This window comes from Aphelocoma coerulescens, unplaced genomic scaffold (genome assembly GCF_041296385.1).
Source record: "Aphelocoma coerulescens isolate FSJ_1873_10779 unplaced genomic scaffold, UR_Acoe_1.0 HiC_scaffold_113, whole genome shotgun sequence".
Classification (NCBI taxonomy): Eukaryota; Metazoa; Chordata; class Aves; order Passeriformes; family Corvidae; genus Aphelocoma; species Aphelocoma coerulescens.
Window position 1 is genome coordinate 3112 of NW_027183472.1, and position 17098 is coordinate 20209.

Genomic DNA, 17098 nt, shown 5'->3' on the forward strand with positions numbered 1-17098 from the left:
GCGAAGAGACAGAGCATGGGCATACCTGAGAATGCTGACTAGAAATAAAACAGGCGATATAATGGTCACAGCTATTACAGGCCCTAAACGGGCACCTGTAACTTTTCTGATTGACACTGGGGCACAAATTTCTGCGCTGACAAAGAAAGATGCCCAGAGGTGTGCAATTGTCCCAACAAAGAACCCATATTGTGTTTTAAATGCCTTGGGAACGACAGAATCTATGGATGTGGCCTTAGTCAAGCTCACTTTGCCTGGAGAGGAAAACCAACTCTCTATTCATATGGTGATTGGAGATATTCCAACCAATTTATTAGGGATGAATGCCCTTGCTGGGAGGCAGTGGGAGGACTCAGAGGGTCTCCTGTGGTCTTTTGGCACACCACGTTTTAACGTCAGACTGCTCCAAGCCGCACCCTCCCTACCATTCAGCAAAGTAACTGATGTGAAACAATACCCCCTCCCCTGGGTGCCAAAGAGGGCATCAAGCCAGTGATACAGGAGCTGCGAGAACAAGGAGGAATAGTTCATACTCATTCTCCTTTCAATTCTCCGGTGTGGCCAGTGCCAAAGCCTAATGGGAAGTGGAGGCTGACAATAGATTTTCGCAGGCTAAATGCCAACGCAGACCCTCTTACAGCAGCCGTCCCAAATCTGGCAGAAATCATAACATTGATTCAAGAAAAGGCTCATTCAATCATGGCACCTATAGATGTCCAAGACATGTTTTTTATGATACCTTTACAGCCAGAAGATATGGACCGTTCTGCTTTCACATGGGAAGGACAGCAATACACTTTCACTAGGCTTCCCCAAGGGTACAAACATTCCCCCACCCTGGCTCATCACGCTTCAGCCCAAGAGTCAGAAAAAGTACCCAAAGCTGACAATGTGGCTGTTTATCAATACATTGATGATATCCTTGTGGGAGATGAAATAGAAGGAGTGAGAGATACCAAACAGAAAATAATCTCCCACTTAGAAAGCCTTGATTTGCAAATTCCCTCCGAAAAAATCCAAAACCCTTCACACGAAGTGAAATTTTGGGGAATTTGGTGGAAAGGAGGTATGACATGTATTCCACCTGATAACCCTAACCTCTTTAGATCAGATTAAAATGCCCGAATCCAAAAAAGATCTCCAACATGCTTTAGGATTATTAGTGTTCTGGAGAAAACACATCTCAGATTTTTCCATAATTGCCAGACCTCTTTATAACTTGTTGAGAAAAGGGTAAAATGGGAATGGAGTGCTTCTCAAGAAGAAGCATTGCAATTGTTGGTTTTTGAAGCAACAGCTCACCAAGCCCTGGGCCCTATTCACCCTACAGATCCTTTCCATGGGGAAATGGGGATTTGCCTCCTCAGGGCTGTCAGTACACATATGGCAGCGGGGTCCTGAGGGTCCAATGAGGCCTGTAGGTTTTTACTCCTGTGGCTTCAAAGATGCTGAAAAAAGGTACACTACCGGGGAGAAAGGATTGCTTGTGGTTAGCTTAGCTCTCCTAGAAGTGGAGAAGATTGCACAACAACAACCAATTGTTTTGAGAGGCCCTTTCAAAGTTATTAAGGCAGTCTCTACTGGGACCCCCCCACCTGACGGGGTGGCCCAGAGGGCCTCAGGAAGGGAGTGGTATGCTCAGATTGAACATTATTGTAGCGTCTTCTCAGTAACTGAAGGAGCTGTAAAAGATCTGGCAATCCAACAGACTGAAAACTTGGGTAGCAGCCAAGACAAACCTGCCTCAGTCACTAAAGTAGCCCCTCCTTTTTCCCCTGAACAGTCAGCAAATTCTTGGTTTACAGATGCTTCTGCCAAGCGAGAAGGAAAGGTGTGGAAATACAAGGCTGTAGCCCTGCACACCTCCTCAGGTGAAGGAATTATCACAGAGGGGAAGGCAGCGCCCAAGCTGGCGAGCTGAGAGCTGTTTGGAGTGTTTTCCAACGTGAGGCACAGAATACTTCTCCTGTCTGTATCTACACCGATTCCTATGCTGTGTTTAAGGGATGTTTTTTCCCAGCTCTGTGTCTCCCAAAAGCCCTTATCCCAGCCGTGCCAAGAGGACGGGCACCCACCTCACGCCTCCCGCCGCCAGAAGAAAAGCTGCTCCCAAACGGTGTCCTCAGCCCTTCTCCAAGGGCACGTCCCATCCACGCCACAGATGCTCCCAAGCACTTCGCCATCCGGACCAGACAGCACCTAGAACGCTTCCTTTGGAAAAACAAACCATAAATCAATGAAAAGAGATTACAGACAAAAAGGGAAAACAAGGAAAAAGGTAAAAAATCTTCTCCCTGCTGGGCCTTGAGGAAGGTCCAAGCCTGCCATGCGAGGGAAAACCCCACCCACGGGCCAGGGCAGCCCACGCTTTCTGCCTTCCCCCTGCACTGCCCCCAAAAGTCATGCTGAGCCCAAAGCCAACAAGGGCAGTGGAGCAGCCCAAGCCCTTCCTTGCCTGCAGAGCAAAGCAGCCCATGCACAGCTTCTGGTGTCCAACCTCTGCTCCCACCATGGGGCTTTGTTTGTGTCGGGCTGGCTGCCCCAGCCCCAGCCCCAGCGCGGGCCACGGTGGGTGCTGGGGGCTGTTGGCAGGGCCAGGAGCAGACTCCCAGTTCAAAACCAGTCCAGCCCATCCCCCCAGCCCTGCCAAAAAGCAGCTTGGCAGCCGACTGAAGAATTGGTTGCATCCGCCCCAGCAAAGGGGGAAAACTTTGCTTCCCGGCCAGGCTGTGCAATGCACAAATCTGGGAGCATCCCCCTGGCTGTGGACTCATCTGCAAATTCGCTGTGGAGCCTGGCTTTGGAGAAGGTGCCACAATTGAAGTCCATCATCTTCAGCTTGCCAGGTGGAGGAAGAGCTTGTCATCCCTGATGTCACCCTCCATGTCTCCAGCAGCAGCAGCCGCACCTGCCACAGCTTCTCCAGGGGCTCCTTCTTCCCTGGGGCTGGAGCAGGCTGTCAGTGCTCTGCCCAGGGCCCCGGCTGTCGCTGAAGCAGAACAAGCAAAAGCAGCTGGCATGGGGGCCACCAGTGCTGGGAAGAGCAGCTCAGCTCCAGCAGCAGGGCTGCGCGTGCCCAGCTGAGGAGCCCTGCGCAGCGATTCAGGCAGGACAAAATCTCTGCCTTTCTTTGCTGCTTCCTGCCAAGGCGCGTGTGCAGCTGGAACTTACCGGCTCCCTGGGTCAAAGCGTGCACGTGGCTCTCTCCCTTCTCCTATGGCATGTGAATATCCTGCATCCAAGGATCACAGGACAGGTCTTCTAATGAGGGCCTTTCCGAGGAGAGCACGGATAAACACCGTCGGATGAGATCCTGGCACTCTGCGGAGAGAAAGCAGAAAGCGCCAGTCAGTTGCAGAAGGCTCCTGTCCGCTTTGCCCCACTCTTGCCATGGCCAGGCCATGCTGCGTGTGCTCAGGGATGTGCCTAAACTTTGCCATCAATTCTTTCCTTTGGAGGAGAGCAGGAGAGCAGGACATTGCCACCTGCTCAGCAGCTGCCAGTGCGGGATGCTCCTGAGCCTGCTGCTGTCTCCCAGCACTGCTATTCCCCCCGTGCTGCAGAGACGAGGATCCACCTGGAGAGAGCCGTCGTGGGAGCGAGAGCCGGCCCCAGGTGCTGTTCCAGCCCCTCCTGAAAGGGTGCTCCCCGCAGACCATCTGGTGCAGCACGATGCCCAGGGACCAGACGGTCGCTGCCTCGCCGTGGTACCAGCCTAACAGGGTCCATTCCGGGGGGCTGTAGGACGGTGTTCCTATGGAATAGAGACGGAGTTCTTCAGGGAGACGCTGCCTGCTCCCAGAGCCTCGCCCCAGCATCCCTGGGCATGCGGGGGCCGCAGCAGCGGCACGCGGCGTGACCCGCTGCCCTCTTGCCAGCACCTGGGACTTGCGTACAAACTGGGGGTTGGAAAAGAAGCCGCTGGTGTCGCAAGAGGGCAGCGGAAGCCCTGGCAAGGCCTGAGCATTCCATGCAAAGGAAAAACCCACTTGGTGCTGGGGAAAAACCACGCTTTCATCCTCCCTGCCTGCACTGCCCCAGAAACCATTCTTAAGCCAAGGCAAGCACGGGCAGCAGAGCAGTCCGAGCCCTGTCTCGCCTGCACACCAAACGGGCTGGAGCACAGGTTCTGGGCCCCCCTCTCTGTTCCCTCCACCCACGGGTGTTTCTGTGGTGCTGGCTGCCCCAGCCCCAGCGCCAGTCCTGGGCAGAGTGGCTGGCAAAGGCTGCCAGCAGGGCTGGAAGATGGCCCCTCAGCCAGCGCCGCTCAAAAGCAGCTCAGCTGAAGACTCCGGCTGCCATGACTGGCAGCAAAAGGGAGAATCCCCCCTGCCACAGCCAGCTTGGGCTGTGAGATGTTGGGCTGTGAGATGTTGCGCCGTGAGATGTTGGGCTGTGAGATGCCGCTACCAGGAGCCTCCCCCTGCGTGGGCTCACCTGCAAAGCTGGTGTAGGCTGCGGCTTGCAGGTAGGTGCCACAGCCAAAGTCAATGAGTTTGGCCTGCCCAGTGGCCAGGTCAACCAGGATGTTCTCCGGTTTGATGTCCCGGTGCAGGACCCCACAGCTGGTGCAGTGCCGCACGGCCTCCAGCACCTGGCGGAACAGGTGCCGCGCCACCTCCTCGCACAGGAAGCCCCGTGCCCAAATGAAGTGAAGGAGGTCCTGAGACTGCTCCGGGCGCTCCAGCACCATCACCACGGTGTTGGGGAGCTCAAGCCACTCCAGCAGCTGGACGATGCCAGGGAAGCCAGCGGACACCTTGTCCAGCAGCACGATCTCCAGTGGTGCTCGGGTGCCGTCGGGCTGTGGGAGGAGCACGGTGCTGTCAGCGGAGCTGATGCCGTGCCGGGGCTCGGGAAGCCCTCAGCCAGCCGGGGACGCTCTGCGCGCTCCGCTGGCCCCACGGCCGCTCTCCCTCGAAGTGTTCTGGCGGCTTCCACCCTGCCGGGCCTCGGCTCATCCCCGCCCGTCGCGCCCCGGCTTCTCCCGCTGCCCCTCGCTCACTCACCAGCTCGCCCCAATGGCCGATGCGGTTCCGCGGCACCCGTTTGATGGCCACCTGCAAGGCAAGGGGAGCAGCGGGCTGAGCTCGCCGCCCGCCGTGCCCAGCCCCATGCTCCTTCTCCTCCTCCTTTGCCCCCCGCCTCCTGCGCCCGCCGCCGGCCCCGCCACTCACCGGGGCGCCGTCCGAGAGCCGCGTGGCCGCGAAGACGCTGCCGAAGCCGCCGCGCCCCAGCAGCGAACCCAGCCGGTAGCGCTCCTTCAGGCCCTGCTGCGCCTTCCGTGCCCGCGAGACGCGGCCGTCAGCGCTCGGCCCGGGGCCAGGAACGGCCCCCGAGCGCCGCTCAACCGCCCCGGGCCGGCCATCCCCACATGGGGGCTCTTTTGGAGGGGCCACCGGCGGTTCGGGGCCGGCGGCCGCGCTCAAGAGCGGCGGAGCTCGGAGCGGGGAAGACGCTGCGGAGGCGGCGGGAGCGGCCGCGCCGCCTGTGTCCCCGGCGGGCCCCGGGAGGAGCCGAGGCCGGGACCGGGGCCGGGGCCGGGGTAGGGGTCGGGCCAGCCGGAGCCAGGGGCTGGCGATGCTGCCCAGGAGCCAGGCACTGATGCCCGCCCAGCAGCGCCACAGCCAGGACGGCGAGAGCCGGGCGGAGGCGGGACCGCGGCGGGACGCCCGGGGGCGGGGAGGGGGCAGCCCCGCCCGGGGCCGGGGGCGGGCCGGGGGCATGGCCCGGCCGGGCCTGGGGAGAGGGAGGCCGCGGGAGGGGGGGTTGGGGAACGAAAGGGAGAGCGGGAGAGGGTGCGAGACACTGGGAGAGGGAGAGGAGGAGCAGGAGAAGGGACGCAGAGGGTTCGTAGACTCGCTGCTTTTGCGCTGCTGCCGCTGCTGCCGCTGCTGCCGCTGAGGCGCTGGGAGCGTTTGTCCGCGTGTCCGTGTGTCCGGTGCCCGTGTGTCCGTTCCCCCCCGCGCGCCCCACGGCCGAGCCCCGCGCGCCCCGGGGCAGCACGGGCCGCTCCGCTCCGGGGCCGAGGCGGAGTCCCGGAGCATCTCTTCCTCCCGCAGCCGCACCAAACCCGCTCGGCCATTGGGAGCAGTTTTGCACACGTTTCCCTTTGAAGGGCTCCTCTCTACCCCCATTTCCAAGGAGTCTCCCTGAGATTTTGGCACCTGCAGCGACAGGGCAGCGATTGGGCTTCAAAGTGCAAGAAAGACATGGAGGGGCTGGAGCACGTCCAGAGATGGGAATGGAGCTGGGGAAGGCTCTGGAGGAATTCTGAGGGGCAGCTGAGGGATCTGAGGGAGCTGAGCCTGGAGGAAAGGAGGCTCAGGGGGGACCTGGCTCTCTCCAAGTCCCTGACAGGAGGGGGCAGCCAGGAGGGGTGGGGCTCTGCTGCCAAGGGAAAGCACGAGAGGAAATGGGCTCGGGGGAACTCTTGGGGTGGATGGTGGGGAGATTCTCATCCTCCGTGTCTCGACAAAGGGGGAGGGGGGCAGGGGTGGGGCACGACCTGGGGACACGGGGGTGGTGACGCTGGGCTGGGGACACGGGAAAGGGCACGGGAAGCCAAAGCCCCGCTGAGCGCTGGCGCTGGGCTGGCACGGGGTGAGCCGGCAGCAGGGCCCCGCAGCCCTGAGGGACTCGCCCTGACGGCTGGGGAGTATTGATCCTGGTCTCTAAAAAATGAGACTCAGTAAAATATCATTAAAAGGTGCCTCCTTCTCCTTCTCCTCCTCCCCCACCCCTTCTCCTGCTCCCCCCGGGCCCAGCGCCCACCCTTGGCCCCCCGTTTTCCCAGCGCAGTCGCATCCCGCGGGAGGAGCCGGGATGGAGCCGGGAGAGGTCGGGCTGGGGCAGCGCTGGGCTCTGGGCCCGGCCTGGGCGCCCCCCACGCGCCCCCTCCTCAAATTCCCCTGGCGGGGGGCGCTGGGAGCGAGGGGGGGGCGCAGGCGGGGTCCGGGTGGGGAGCGCTGAGCGCTGCGGGTCTGCCTGGCAACTGGTGAGTCACCAGCGCCGCGCGCTCTGATTGGCTGAAGGTTGTTCAACGCCTTCTCTGATTATCTGATACTCGCGGGGGATTTTGGTTGGTCGTTGGGGGCTGTGGGGCGGCTTAGGGGGGGGTCTCTGCGCCTTTGGGGTTCGCTGGGTGCCGATTTGGGGTTCAGGTGCCTCCCAAGGGCCCCCCGGGGGGGGGGGGGGGTAACACAGGGGTGACACATGAGGGTCCCCATTCTCGATCCATCCTGGGGCCGGTTCTGCCCCCTCCACTCTCGGTCCCCCCGCGGGATCCCCCAAAGTCCCTTCCCACTGTTTCCCAATAAACGGGACCGGGGCGAACTGGGAAGCCTTCCTGGGAACACTGGGAGCAGCCGGGCAGGGGCAGAGTGACAGCGGGGCTGGGGGGGACACACGACCCCCAAAATCAGCGCGGGGATGGAGCGGGGGGTCCCGGCCGGGCCCGAGGCCACAGGGAGGGGCTGCGGCCTCTGGCGGCTCAGGAGCTCTGTGGGCAGAGCAAAGGGGGTGACACCGGGCGGGGGGGCCCTGGGGGACCTCAGAGCTCCGGGAGAGGGGGGACACGACCCCCGGGCCCCCCCATCACCTGCTTGTGCAGGTAGAAGCCGAGCCCCAGCGCCACGAAGACGAAGCCCAACACGAAGCCCCCGATCCCCGTCAGCATCTTGGGGGGCAGGGGGGCAGCTTTGGGGGGTGGAGGGCAGAAGGATCTGGGAAACGGCGGTGGCTGCCGGGAAGGGAACGGAATGGACTGGGACAGAATGAGATAAACTGGGAGAGAATGGGACACCAGGATACACTGGGACCAGCATCAGGACTGGGCAGGGCCAGATTTGGAGCACCAGGGATTATACTGGGATGTATTGGGACCACCCTGAGGGCTACTGGGAACATGCTGAGGGCCAATGGGTGCTGCTGGGATATACTGGGAGTGATTTGCATCATACTGGGAATGACTGGGATTGTACTGGGAGTGACTGGAACCACAGTGGTGGTGAAAGGGAGCAATTGGAAAGATGCAGGGGGCAACTGGGATCATCCTGGGAGCAGCTGGCCCATACTGGGGTCATGCTGGGATCATAGTGGGAGTGACAGGGTCATGTTGCAGTGACTGGCATAGTGCTGGGAGTATCTGGGAGTGACTGGGATCATACTGGGGGTGACAGGGATCAAACCAGACTCATACTGGGAAGTTACCTGGAATCATACTGGGGGTGACTGGACTCATACTGGGATCATGCTTAGAGCAACTGGGGGCAAAAGGCATCATAGAGGGACTGACTGGGAGTGGCTGGGTTCATACTGGAAGTGACTGGGGCTGTACCTTACTCCTACTGGGAGGGACTGAGAGTGAAAGGAACCATACAGGACATGACTGGGAACAACTGGGACCATGTTGGGGGCAAGTGGGATCTTCTTGGGAATGACTGGGAACATAAAAGCTTGAGTGGAGTTTTTATCCCGTGGCATTCCTGGGGAGCAGCGGCAGCTCCGTGCCCCCAGCCCGGGGGGTGGGAGCAGGGGAACCGCTGGCAGCACCTTCGGGGCACAGCCGAGGGCTGGGGGGCTCCTCCCCCAATTCATTTTCTCTGCCCAATTCAAATCATCCCCTCCCATTCAAATCCCCTCCGTTCACATTTTCTCCCCACCATTAAAGTTTCCTTGCCCCAGTTCAACTTTTCTCCCCAGTTAAGCCCTGAGGCCCCTCCCCGTCCCCGGCTCCTCCCAGCAGGACCCGGCCGGGACCTTCTGGAAACAGCAGCGGAAAGAGTTCCAAAATTCCTCATTACTTCCATCGATTTCCTTGGTTTCCGGGGCATTTTCCTGCGGCTGCTCCAGGCCAAGGCTGAGGGGTCCCCTCGGGCTCCAGCCCCTTTCCAGACCCTTTTTCCAGCTCCTTTCCTCAGCTGACCCAAAGCTGCGGATTTTGGGGGGCGGGAAGAGTCACTCTGCTCGGGGGTCCCCGCAGTGCCCCAGGGAGGCCCCGAGGCCGCAGCGTGGTTCCCTCCGGCCCCTTGGAGTGTTTGGAATCTCCAACTCTCAGCAATCGCTGTCCGTGGCATTCAATTCCCCCTGCAGGGTTTTCCCCCAGACCGGCTTTCTTTCCAGAGGGTTTTGTGGTTTCGCTTTGAGCCGGGGCCTGAGGGCACCGGAGCGGCCGCGGGTGCTGGGGCAGGAAGGGCTGAGGGACAGCAGTGCCCCACAAACCTCCGGGAGGGGGACAAGGGCTGGAGGGGGCAAAGAGAGAATAAACACGAGATTTTAGAAAAAGAAAGAAAAGAGAAAGAGTACCGCTATGGAAATTCGGCTTGGCTTGCAGCGTGCAGGACACGTCAGAGAGTGCAGATCACGTCGGGCAGCACCAAATATTACCGCAGGCCTGGGCCCTAGGGTATATCACCGTGTCCCGCAGCCATAGGGAGGAGGAGGAGGAGAAGATCCAGCAGGCAGGAATTGTGCAGCAAGGTTGATTGATTTAATTATTTTACAAACTCTTTTATAGACTTTTTTCCTCATAGTCTAATTGGACAAAGGGCCAGCCACCCCTTGGGGTGACTGGCCAAAATCCTAAAACATCCATTGTCAAAATATTTTTCTACTGTACCATAAACAAGACTTCTCAAGGTTGCAGGTGGCTTGGTTGTTTACATTCCCTGCTACCTCTTCTGTGGGAGAGAAAAGTCTCTCACGGACTTAGAAAATAGCAAGAAAATCCTTGCTGGCAGCATTTTTGCATCTACAATGAGTGAGTGGGGTGTGGATCACATCACTGGCATCCCTCACTCGCCCACAGGCCAAGCCATCGTAGAGAGGAAACATCAAACACTAAAAAGACTGCTAGAACAACAAAAAGGTGGCAGTGAGATCTCTGCCCCCATCACAAGACTGTCCAAAGGGTTGTTCACTTTGAACTTTTGAAACTGTTCCTATGAGGAACCTGATCCTCCCATCATGAGACACTTCACAAACTCTGCCAAACATAAACTGACTGAGAGACCTGAGGTCCTAATAAAAGACCCTGACACTTTACAAATACGTGGCCTGTACCCCCTAGTCACCCGGGGCAGAGGCTACGGGTGTGTTTCCACCCCAGAGGGTCCAAGATGGATCCCTGGGAAGTGGATCAAACCCTTTTTGAGACCACCTGCAGATGCCAAACAAAGGAAAGAAGCTGCCACAGCCTGGAAAAGAAGAAAAACCAAGCCACCTGGAAAAAAGACTCCTCCTCCAGGCCTGAAAAACAAATCCTCCACCTCCCAATCTCCTTAAAATGCGTCTCCCTTCCCAAAATGACCCCTCATTTTGTTTTGAAAGAGGGGGAGTCCAAGGGACCCATTGTTATTTAAGTTGATTGCATTAATATTAATTTTATTTGTGTTATACTGTTCCTAAAGGTACCTCCCTTGACAGCGTGATGACATCCTACCTGCTGCTGTCCCACCTGCTGCTGCAGCTCCTCCTCTGCACAGGGATCTCCAGCAGGCGGATTCCTTCCATTATCAAGGACATCGTATGGGGTTTCTTTACGGAGTTGTTAATTTTATTAGCCTTTCCCATTGTTAAGTGTTTGGTTTTGAAATCCCTTAAGCCTCCCCCTCATTTCAAAGTAATAAAGAAGGGGGAGATGTTGGTGTGACCCAGCCCACTGCAGGGCTGGGGCTGCATAATGCCAATCAATCCCAGCCCCTCCCCTGGATCGAGTTCCCCGAAGAGGCCGACTCAGAGGTCGCTGGGCGGCTCAGAAGCCTCAGCTGCACCCCCTGGGCGGTGCCCGGGTCCAAGCCACCTCCCTTGGTTCGGGAAAATTCTCGGTTACTCAGTCGTTCATTGGTTCTGTTATACCTCCCGCCTCTCGGTTTCCCCCCCAGTGGTTCTTGTGACATTGTGTCCTCCCCCTGGCTTGTAACTCATTGGTTGTTTTCCCCTTTCACCGGGGTTTTCAAATTCCCTATAAAACTGAGGGAAAAGCCTCAGTAGCCGATCCCACCAATCCCATCACATACCAACACATGGGATTCCAGCCTTCCGAGCTCGTTTGGGTAGCGAAACTGCTAACAATAAACCTGTTAGAAGTCAAACCTGCACAGCCTCTCTCTTCCTTTGTCTCCGAGCTAACGTGAGCCGATCCCATCGGCTCCTGCTGTGTTCCCTCTGCCGAGAAGCCGGCTAGCTAGCGCAGCCAGCAGCTCTTTTCCTAATTCCGAAGTCGCTTCTGCGATGGGCAGAAGTAGCGCAGCTGGAATGACTCTGACCTGGGGCACGCCAGAGTTGGTGCCTCGAGCTCCAAACGCTGCGTTACCAGTGCCTACGGATTCTGTGAGTACAACTCAGAGCATCTCGAGTGCCGGGGAGGTGAAATGCTCATGAGGCTCTGATGGGCTGAGGGTTTCCGATCACTCCCAGAATATTTCCAATACAAGGATTTTGATAGAAATGAGGAAATTTCCTGAGACTTTGTTTTCAGTTTCCTGCCATTGGAGAATGGCGGGGAGGGAGGATAAATATTAAAGGTGTTATGAATTTTGTCAGGTCCCTGGGACATCTGAACTGTTCCTTTTAGTGATCAGCAGGTGCGCAGGAGATCCCTCATGTGCTTTCAGCCACTCCTGTGCCCATGGACAGCACCAGCATCACCTTGGCTGGACCCATCAGGCTCAGTCTGAGCTGTCCTTTCTCCAAGCTGCAAGCAGAACCTGTCCGCAGCCAGTGCCCTGCACACAGGCAGGTTTCTGTAGGGCCAAGGAGAGTGCACAGAGATTTGGGGTCTGTGAGTGCTGGCAGGGAGAGATCAGGCACAGGGAAACAGCTCCAGAGGAAAATCCCCAGGAAGCAGAGATGAGATCAGGGAAGGAGAGAAAACAAACCCAGCAATGTGTCAGGGAGAGTTTAGAGATCCCCACAGGATCCCCTCCAGTGCAGCCCCTCCCTCTGAAGAAGCCCCCTCCCTCCTGTGCCCCCCAGCCAAGCCTCTGCCCTCAGGGCCGGGGCTCCAAGGCGTGAAGCCCCTCCTGGGCAGGCAGAGCTGCAGCAGAGCCGTGGGGCAGCTCTGCAGCCCCGGGCCCAGTTCCCTCTGCAGAGCACAGGGCTGGGAGCAGCTGCCCGGCCCTGGGGGCTCTGGGAGGGGGCACCGCTGGCTCAGGGTGACGCTGGCCCCAGTGCCCGGCTGTGGGCAGGGCTGTCAGTGCAGCCAGGGCAGCAGCTCAATCTCCCTTCATCCAGTGCCAGCTCTGGGACTCTTGGCTTTCTCCCCGAGGTTTCCTTCCAAGCTGGGAGTTTCCTCCAGGATGCAAATCTGTCCTGGAGCATCTTTGTGTTATCTGAAAGGCCCAGAGAGAGGAGAAAAGCAGAGATGCTACAAGTGTGAAAATGCTGTCGGGTTGGTGAAATGAGCCAGGGGTGTCCTCGGCTACGAATGTGGTGCTGAGACCTTGAGAGAGGGACAGACATTTGGGGGTCTGTGGTGGATCCATCTGCTCCCAGCAGCACCTGGTGATCTTTAAGGGAAACATGGGAGGGTGAACCTTCTGCATTTGAGAAAAGTGAAACAGAGAAACTCTGAACAGGTCAGAATGACAGAGCACCTCCCCTGAGTCTCCACTCATCATCTTGCCTTGCAAAAGTTGCTCTGTTCTCCCTGAGTGAAGCAGAAAGGTTGAGGATTTCTGATACCCAAGAATACCAGGAGAGATATGGGGGAGCTTAAAAACAAAAACCTCAGAACTCTTAAACCCCAAAGGGTGTCTGTGTGTGTTCCAGGGAGGGTGTACAGGAAATGGCTTTGACTGTGGTTACAGATCTCCTCTAACTCTTCACTGTCTTTTTCTCTGTGGCAGAACCCAATGCCCGGACACAGCCAATGTCCAACAGCAGCTCCATCAGCCCCTTCCTCCTGCTGCCATTGGCAGACACGCGGCAGCTGCAGCTCCTGCACTTCTGCCTCTTCCTGGGCATCTCCCTGGCTGCCCTCCTGGGCAACGGCCTCATCATCAGCGCCGGAGCCTGCGGCCAGCACCTGCACAGCCCCATGTTCTTCTTCCTGCTCAGCCTGGCCCTCAGCGACCTGGGCTCCATCTGCACCACTGTCCCCAAGGCCATGCACAATTCCCTCTGGGGCACCAGGCACCTCTCCTACTCAGCATGTGCTGCTCAGGTGTCTCTGCTTGTCTTCTTCATGGGAGTAGAGCTTTCCCTCCTCACCATCATGTGCTACGACCGCTACGTGTCCATCTGCAAAGCCCTGCACTACGGGGCCCTCCTGGGCAGCAGAGCTTGTGCCCACATGGCAGCAGCTGCCTGGGCCAGTGCCTTTCTCTACGCTCTCATGCACACGGCCAATACATTTCCCCTGCCCCTGTGCCAGGGCAATGCCCTGGGCCACTTCTTCTGGGAAATCCCACACATCCTCAAGCTCTCCTGCTCCAAATCCTACCTCAGGGAACTTGGGCTCATCGCTGTCAGTGCCTGTTTGGTGTTTGGCTGTTTTGTGTTCATTGTTTTCTCCTATGTGCAGATCTTCAGGGCTGTGCTGAGGATCCCCTCTGAGCAGGGCCGGCACAAAGCCTTTTCCACGTGCCTCCCTCACCTGGCCGTGCTCTCTCTGTTCCTCAGCTCTGCCATGTTTGCCCACCTGAAGCCCCCCTCCATCTCCTCCCCATCCCTGGATGTGGCAGTGTCAGTTCTGTACTCGGTGGTGCCTCCAGCCCTGAACCCCCTCATCTACAGCCTGAGGAACCAGGAGCTCAGGGATGCCCTGAGGAAAATGATGGCTGGATTTTTTCCGCAGCAATGAAGTGCCGGTTTTGTTCTCCACAGCTGCAGTGTAACTCAGTGCAGGCCCAGCCTGTCTGCTCAAGTTTTTCAGAGTGGTTGTGTGTGTGCAGGGTTTCCTTTTTCATTTTGTGATAATGTTGTGCACAATGAAACCTTATTTATCCCATCATCATCCCATTACTGGGATCATTCACCCTATTTAGAATTCACTGCTTGCATCTCACATTTTGCCCACAGACAATGGAAATGAGGAATCACCTCCTCTGTGCACTTTAGCAAAATAAAGGATCCAGCAGCAACTTGTTGGTCAAAAATGCTTCCTTTGAAATCTCATCTGAATCTGGCAGGGCAGTGCCTGGGTGCAGAGGGGGAGAGAAGCTGAGTCCCAGCACAGCAGCAGGGCCAGGCAGCAGCAGCACTCGGTGCTTTCAGAGCTGCTCTGTTTGTCCTTCCACGCTGTCCTGCTGTCCTTGGGGGAGTCCTCAGCTCTGGCTGCTGCGCTGCTGTCCTGCTCTGTGGCGCTCCTGTGAGCACAGGAGGGGTTGACAGATTTGTGTTATTTAAAAGTAGACAGCAGTGGCTGGAAGTGCTGGGCTGATCAGTGAAGTTTTTCAGAATTTTATGGCCCTGGCATGTGAGTCACAGGTGGATCACAGCGAGTCCTGGAGCTGCCAACCTGAACATGAATAACAGAATGGACAAAGCTGCAGCTTAAACGTGACTTAAAAATAAATCCCCAGAGTGGCCAGCCCAGAGATCGTGGTCTGTGAACTGGAACAACCACATTACAACAGGGACTGCAGACCCACCAAAACCCCACCCAAACCCAGCTCAGAGGGGCCATGGTGGCCCCGTGGCAACCACTGGGCACCAAAGCAGTGAAGCCGTGGAGAGCGAGAGGCTCAGTGGCTGACATTTCTGTGGGACGGGGCTGTCGTGTGAGGGGTGGGGGCTTTAGATCCCAGGGGAACCATTGCCCAGGGAGTTTTTGTTCAGGTCTGTAGTGCATTGATGCTGCCTGGACTCCAGGCACCCACCAAAGCTGCTCTCTCACTCCTGTCCACAGCTGGACAGGAGAGAGAAAATATAACAAAGAGTTCATGGGTTGAGATAAGGACCAGGAGAGATCCCTCATCCAACACGGTCCTGGGCAAAACAGGCTCAACTTACAGATATAAAGTGAATTTATTAATAACAAAATCAGAGCAGGATAATGAGAAGTGAAAGAAGAGCTTTCAAAACACCTTCCCCTCCCCTCCATCCTTCCCACCGATGGCACAGGAGACAGGGAATGGGGATTGTGGTCAGTTCATCTCCTGTGGCTTCTCCCGCTGCTCAGGGAGAGGAGTTGTTCCCCTGTGAGACCGTGGGGTCCCTTCCCACGGGAGGCAGTTCTCCGTGAGCGTCTCTGACGTGGGTCCAATCTGACGAGCAGCAGTCCTCCCAAAACTGCTGCGGCGTGGGTCACTCTTCCATGGGGTCAGTTCTTCAAGGCCAGGCTGCTCCAGCCTGGGAGCAGGGCCCCTCTGCACCGGCTCTGCCCCTGGATCACAGCCTCCTGCAGGCATCCACCCGCTCCGGCGTGGGCACCTCCCCAGGGGCTGTGGGTGGATCTCTGCATCCCTCAGGGATCCCCAGGGGCTGCGGGTGGATCTCTGCATCCCCCATGGATCCCCAGGGGCTGCGGGTGGATCTCTGCATCTCCTGTGGATCCCCAGCGGCTGCGGGTGGATCTCTGCATCCCTCAGGGATCCCCAGGGGCTGTGGGTGGATCTCTGCATCCCTCAGGGATCCCCAGGGGCTGTGGGTGGATCTCTGCATCCCCCGTGGATCCCCAGGGGCTGCGGGTGGATCTCTGCATCCCCCGTGGATCCCCAGGGGCTGCGGGTGGATCTCTGCATCTCCTGTGGATCCCCAGGGGCTGAGGGTGGATCTCTGCATCCCCCGTGGATCCCCAGGGGCTGCGGGTGGATCTGCATCCCCAGGGATCCCCAGGGGCTGCGGGTGGATCTCTGCATCCCCAGGGATCCCCAGGGGCTGCGAGTGGATCTCTGCATCCCCCGTGGATCCCCAGGGGCTGCAGGGGCACAGCTGCTCCACCATGGTCTCACCACGGCCTGCAGAGGAATCTCGGCTCTGGCTCCTGGAGCACCTCCTCCCCCTCCTTCTCCACTGCCCTTGGTGTCTCCCTGTTGTTTCCCTCACATGTTCTCCCCTCCTCCTCTCTGACTACAAAAACCCTGTGTCCCACTATGTTTTCATTTCCTTCTGAAATCTGTTATCACAGAGGTGTTACCAGCCTCCCTCAGTGGCCCAGCCTTGGCCAGTGCCATGTCCATCTTCAGAGCCATCGGGGATCGGCTCTGCCGGACATGGTGGAAGCTTCCAGCAGCTTCTCACAGAAGCCACCTCTGTGGCCCCCCCGCTACCAAAAACCAGGCGTGCCAAACCAACACACACAGGAAGGAAAGCTCGGAGCCCCAGCGCTCCAGGGCAGGTGAGAAGCAGCTCTCGCCATGCCAAGGTCAGCCGGAGCTGCCAGGCGGCCCCAGGAGCCCAAGGCAGCCAGAGCTGTTCCATGGTCCCTTGGTTCCGTGGGCCCTGCAGGGTCACAAAGGCCCCTCGGTTATTTGGGGCCCAGCAGTGCCACAGTGGCCCCTTGGCTCCATGGAAGGCCACAGGGTCACAATGGTCCCCTTGGTGCCACCAGCCCTGCAGGGTCACAACGGCCCCTGGGTTCCACGAGGCCACGCGAGGTCACAGTGGTCTCCAGAGGAAGGGCAGCACCGAGCCCCAGGGTTTCAGGGGCAGATGAGACACAGCCACCAGAGGCCAAGGCCAGCCACGTCTGTCTGTCCTGCCAGGTTTGTCTGGGAGCAGCCCTTGGATATTGGGAATTTGGGAGGTGGAATCCCAGTTTTGGCCATGGGCACCTTGTCGAGTAACGCAGTTCTGTGCTCGCTGCACGAGCTCTGGCGTGCCCTCGGTCACAGAGAGTCCAGCTGCGTTACTTCTGTGCATCGCAGAAGCAACTTTGGCATCAGGAAAAGTGCTGCTGGCTGAGCTCGCTGGCTTCTGTGCAGAGGAGACACGGCAGGAGCTGATGCTATCGGCTCACGTTAGTTGGGAGATAAAGGAAGAGAGAGAGGGTTCTGGTCTGGCTTCCAACAGGTTTATTGTCAGAAGTTTAGCAACCAGAACATGGCAATGATCTTAATCCGGGATCCCGTCGAGAGGCTTTTCCCTCAGTTTTAGAGGGGGGTTGGAAACCGTGGGGAAAGGGGAAAACAACCAAAGAGTTACAAGCCAGGGG

General features: G+C 58.1%; 1 protein-coding gene across 1 annotated transcript; it reads left to right on the plus strand.

Annotated features, from left to right (window-relative positions):
• Nucleotides 1-11207: 11207 nt before the first annotated feature.
• LOC138100576 (olfactory receptor 14J1-like) lies at nucleotides 11208-13922 on the plus strand. Its single transcript, XM_068998444.1, has 2 exons — nucleotides 11208-11331; nucleotides 12849-13922. Exon 2 carries the CDS (start codon nucleotides 12872-12874, stop codon nucleotides 13802-13804), a length of 933 nt encoding a protein of 310 aa, XP_068854545.1. The 5' UTR covers nucleotides 11208-11331; nucleotides 12849-12871; the 3' UTR covers nucleotides 13805-13922.
• The last annotated feature ends 3176 nt before the right edge of the window (nucleotides 13923-17098 follow it).

Coding starts and splice junctions, on each gene's coding strand:
- LOC138100576 (XM_068998444.1), top strand. CDS start 12,872: ATGTCCAACAGCAGCTCCATCAGCCCCTTCCTCCTGCTGCCATTGGCA.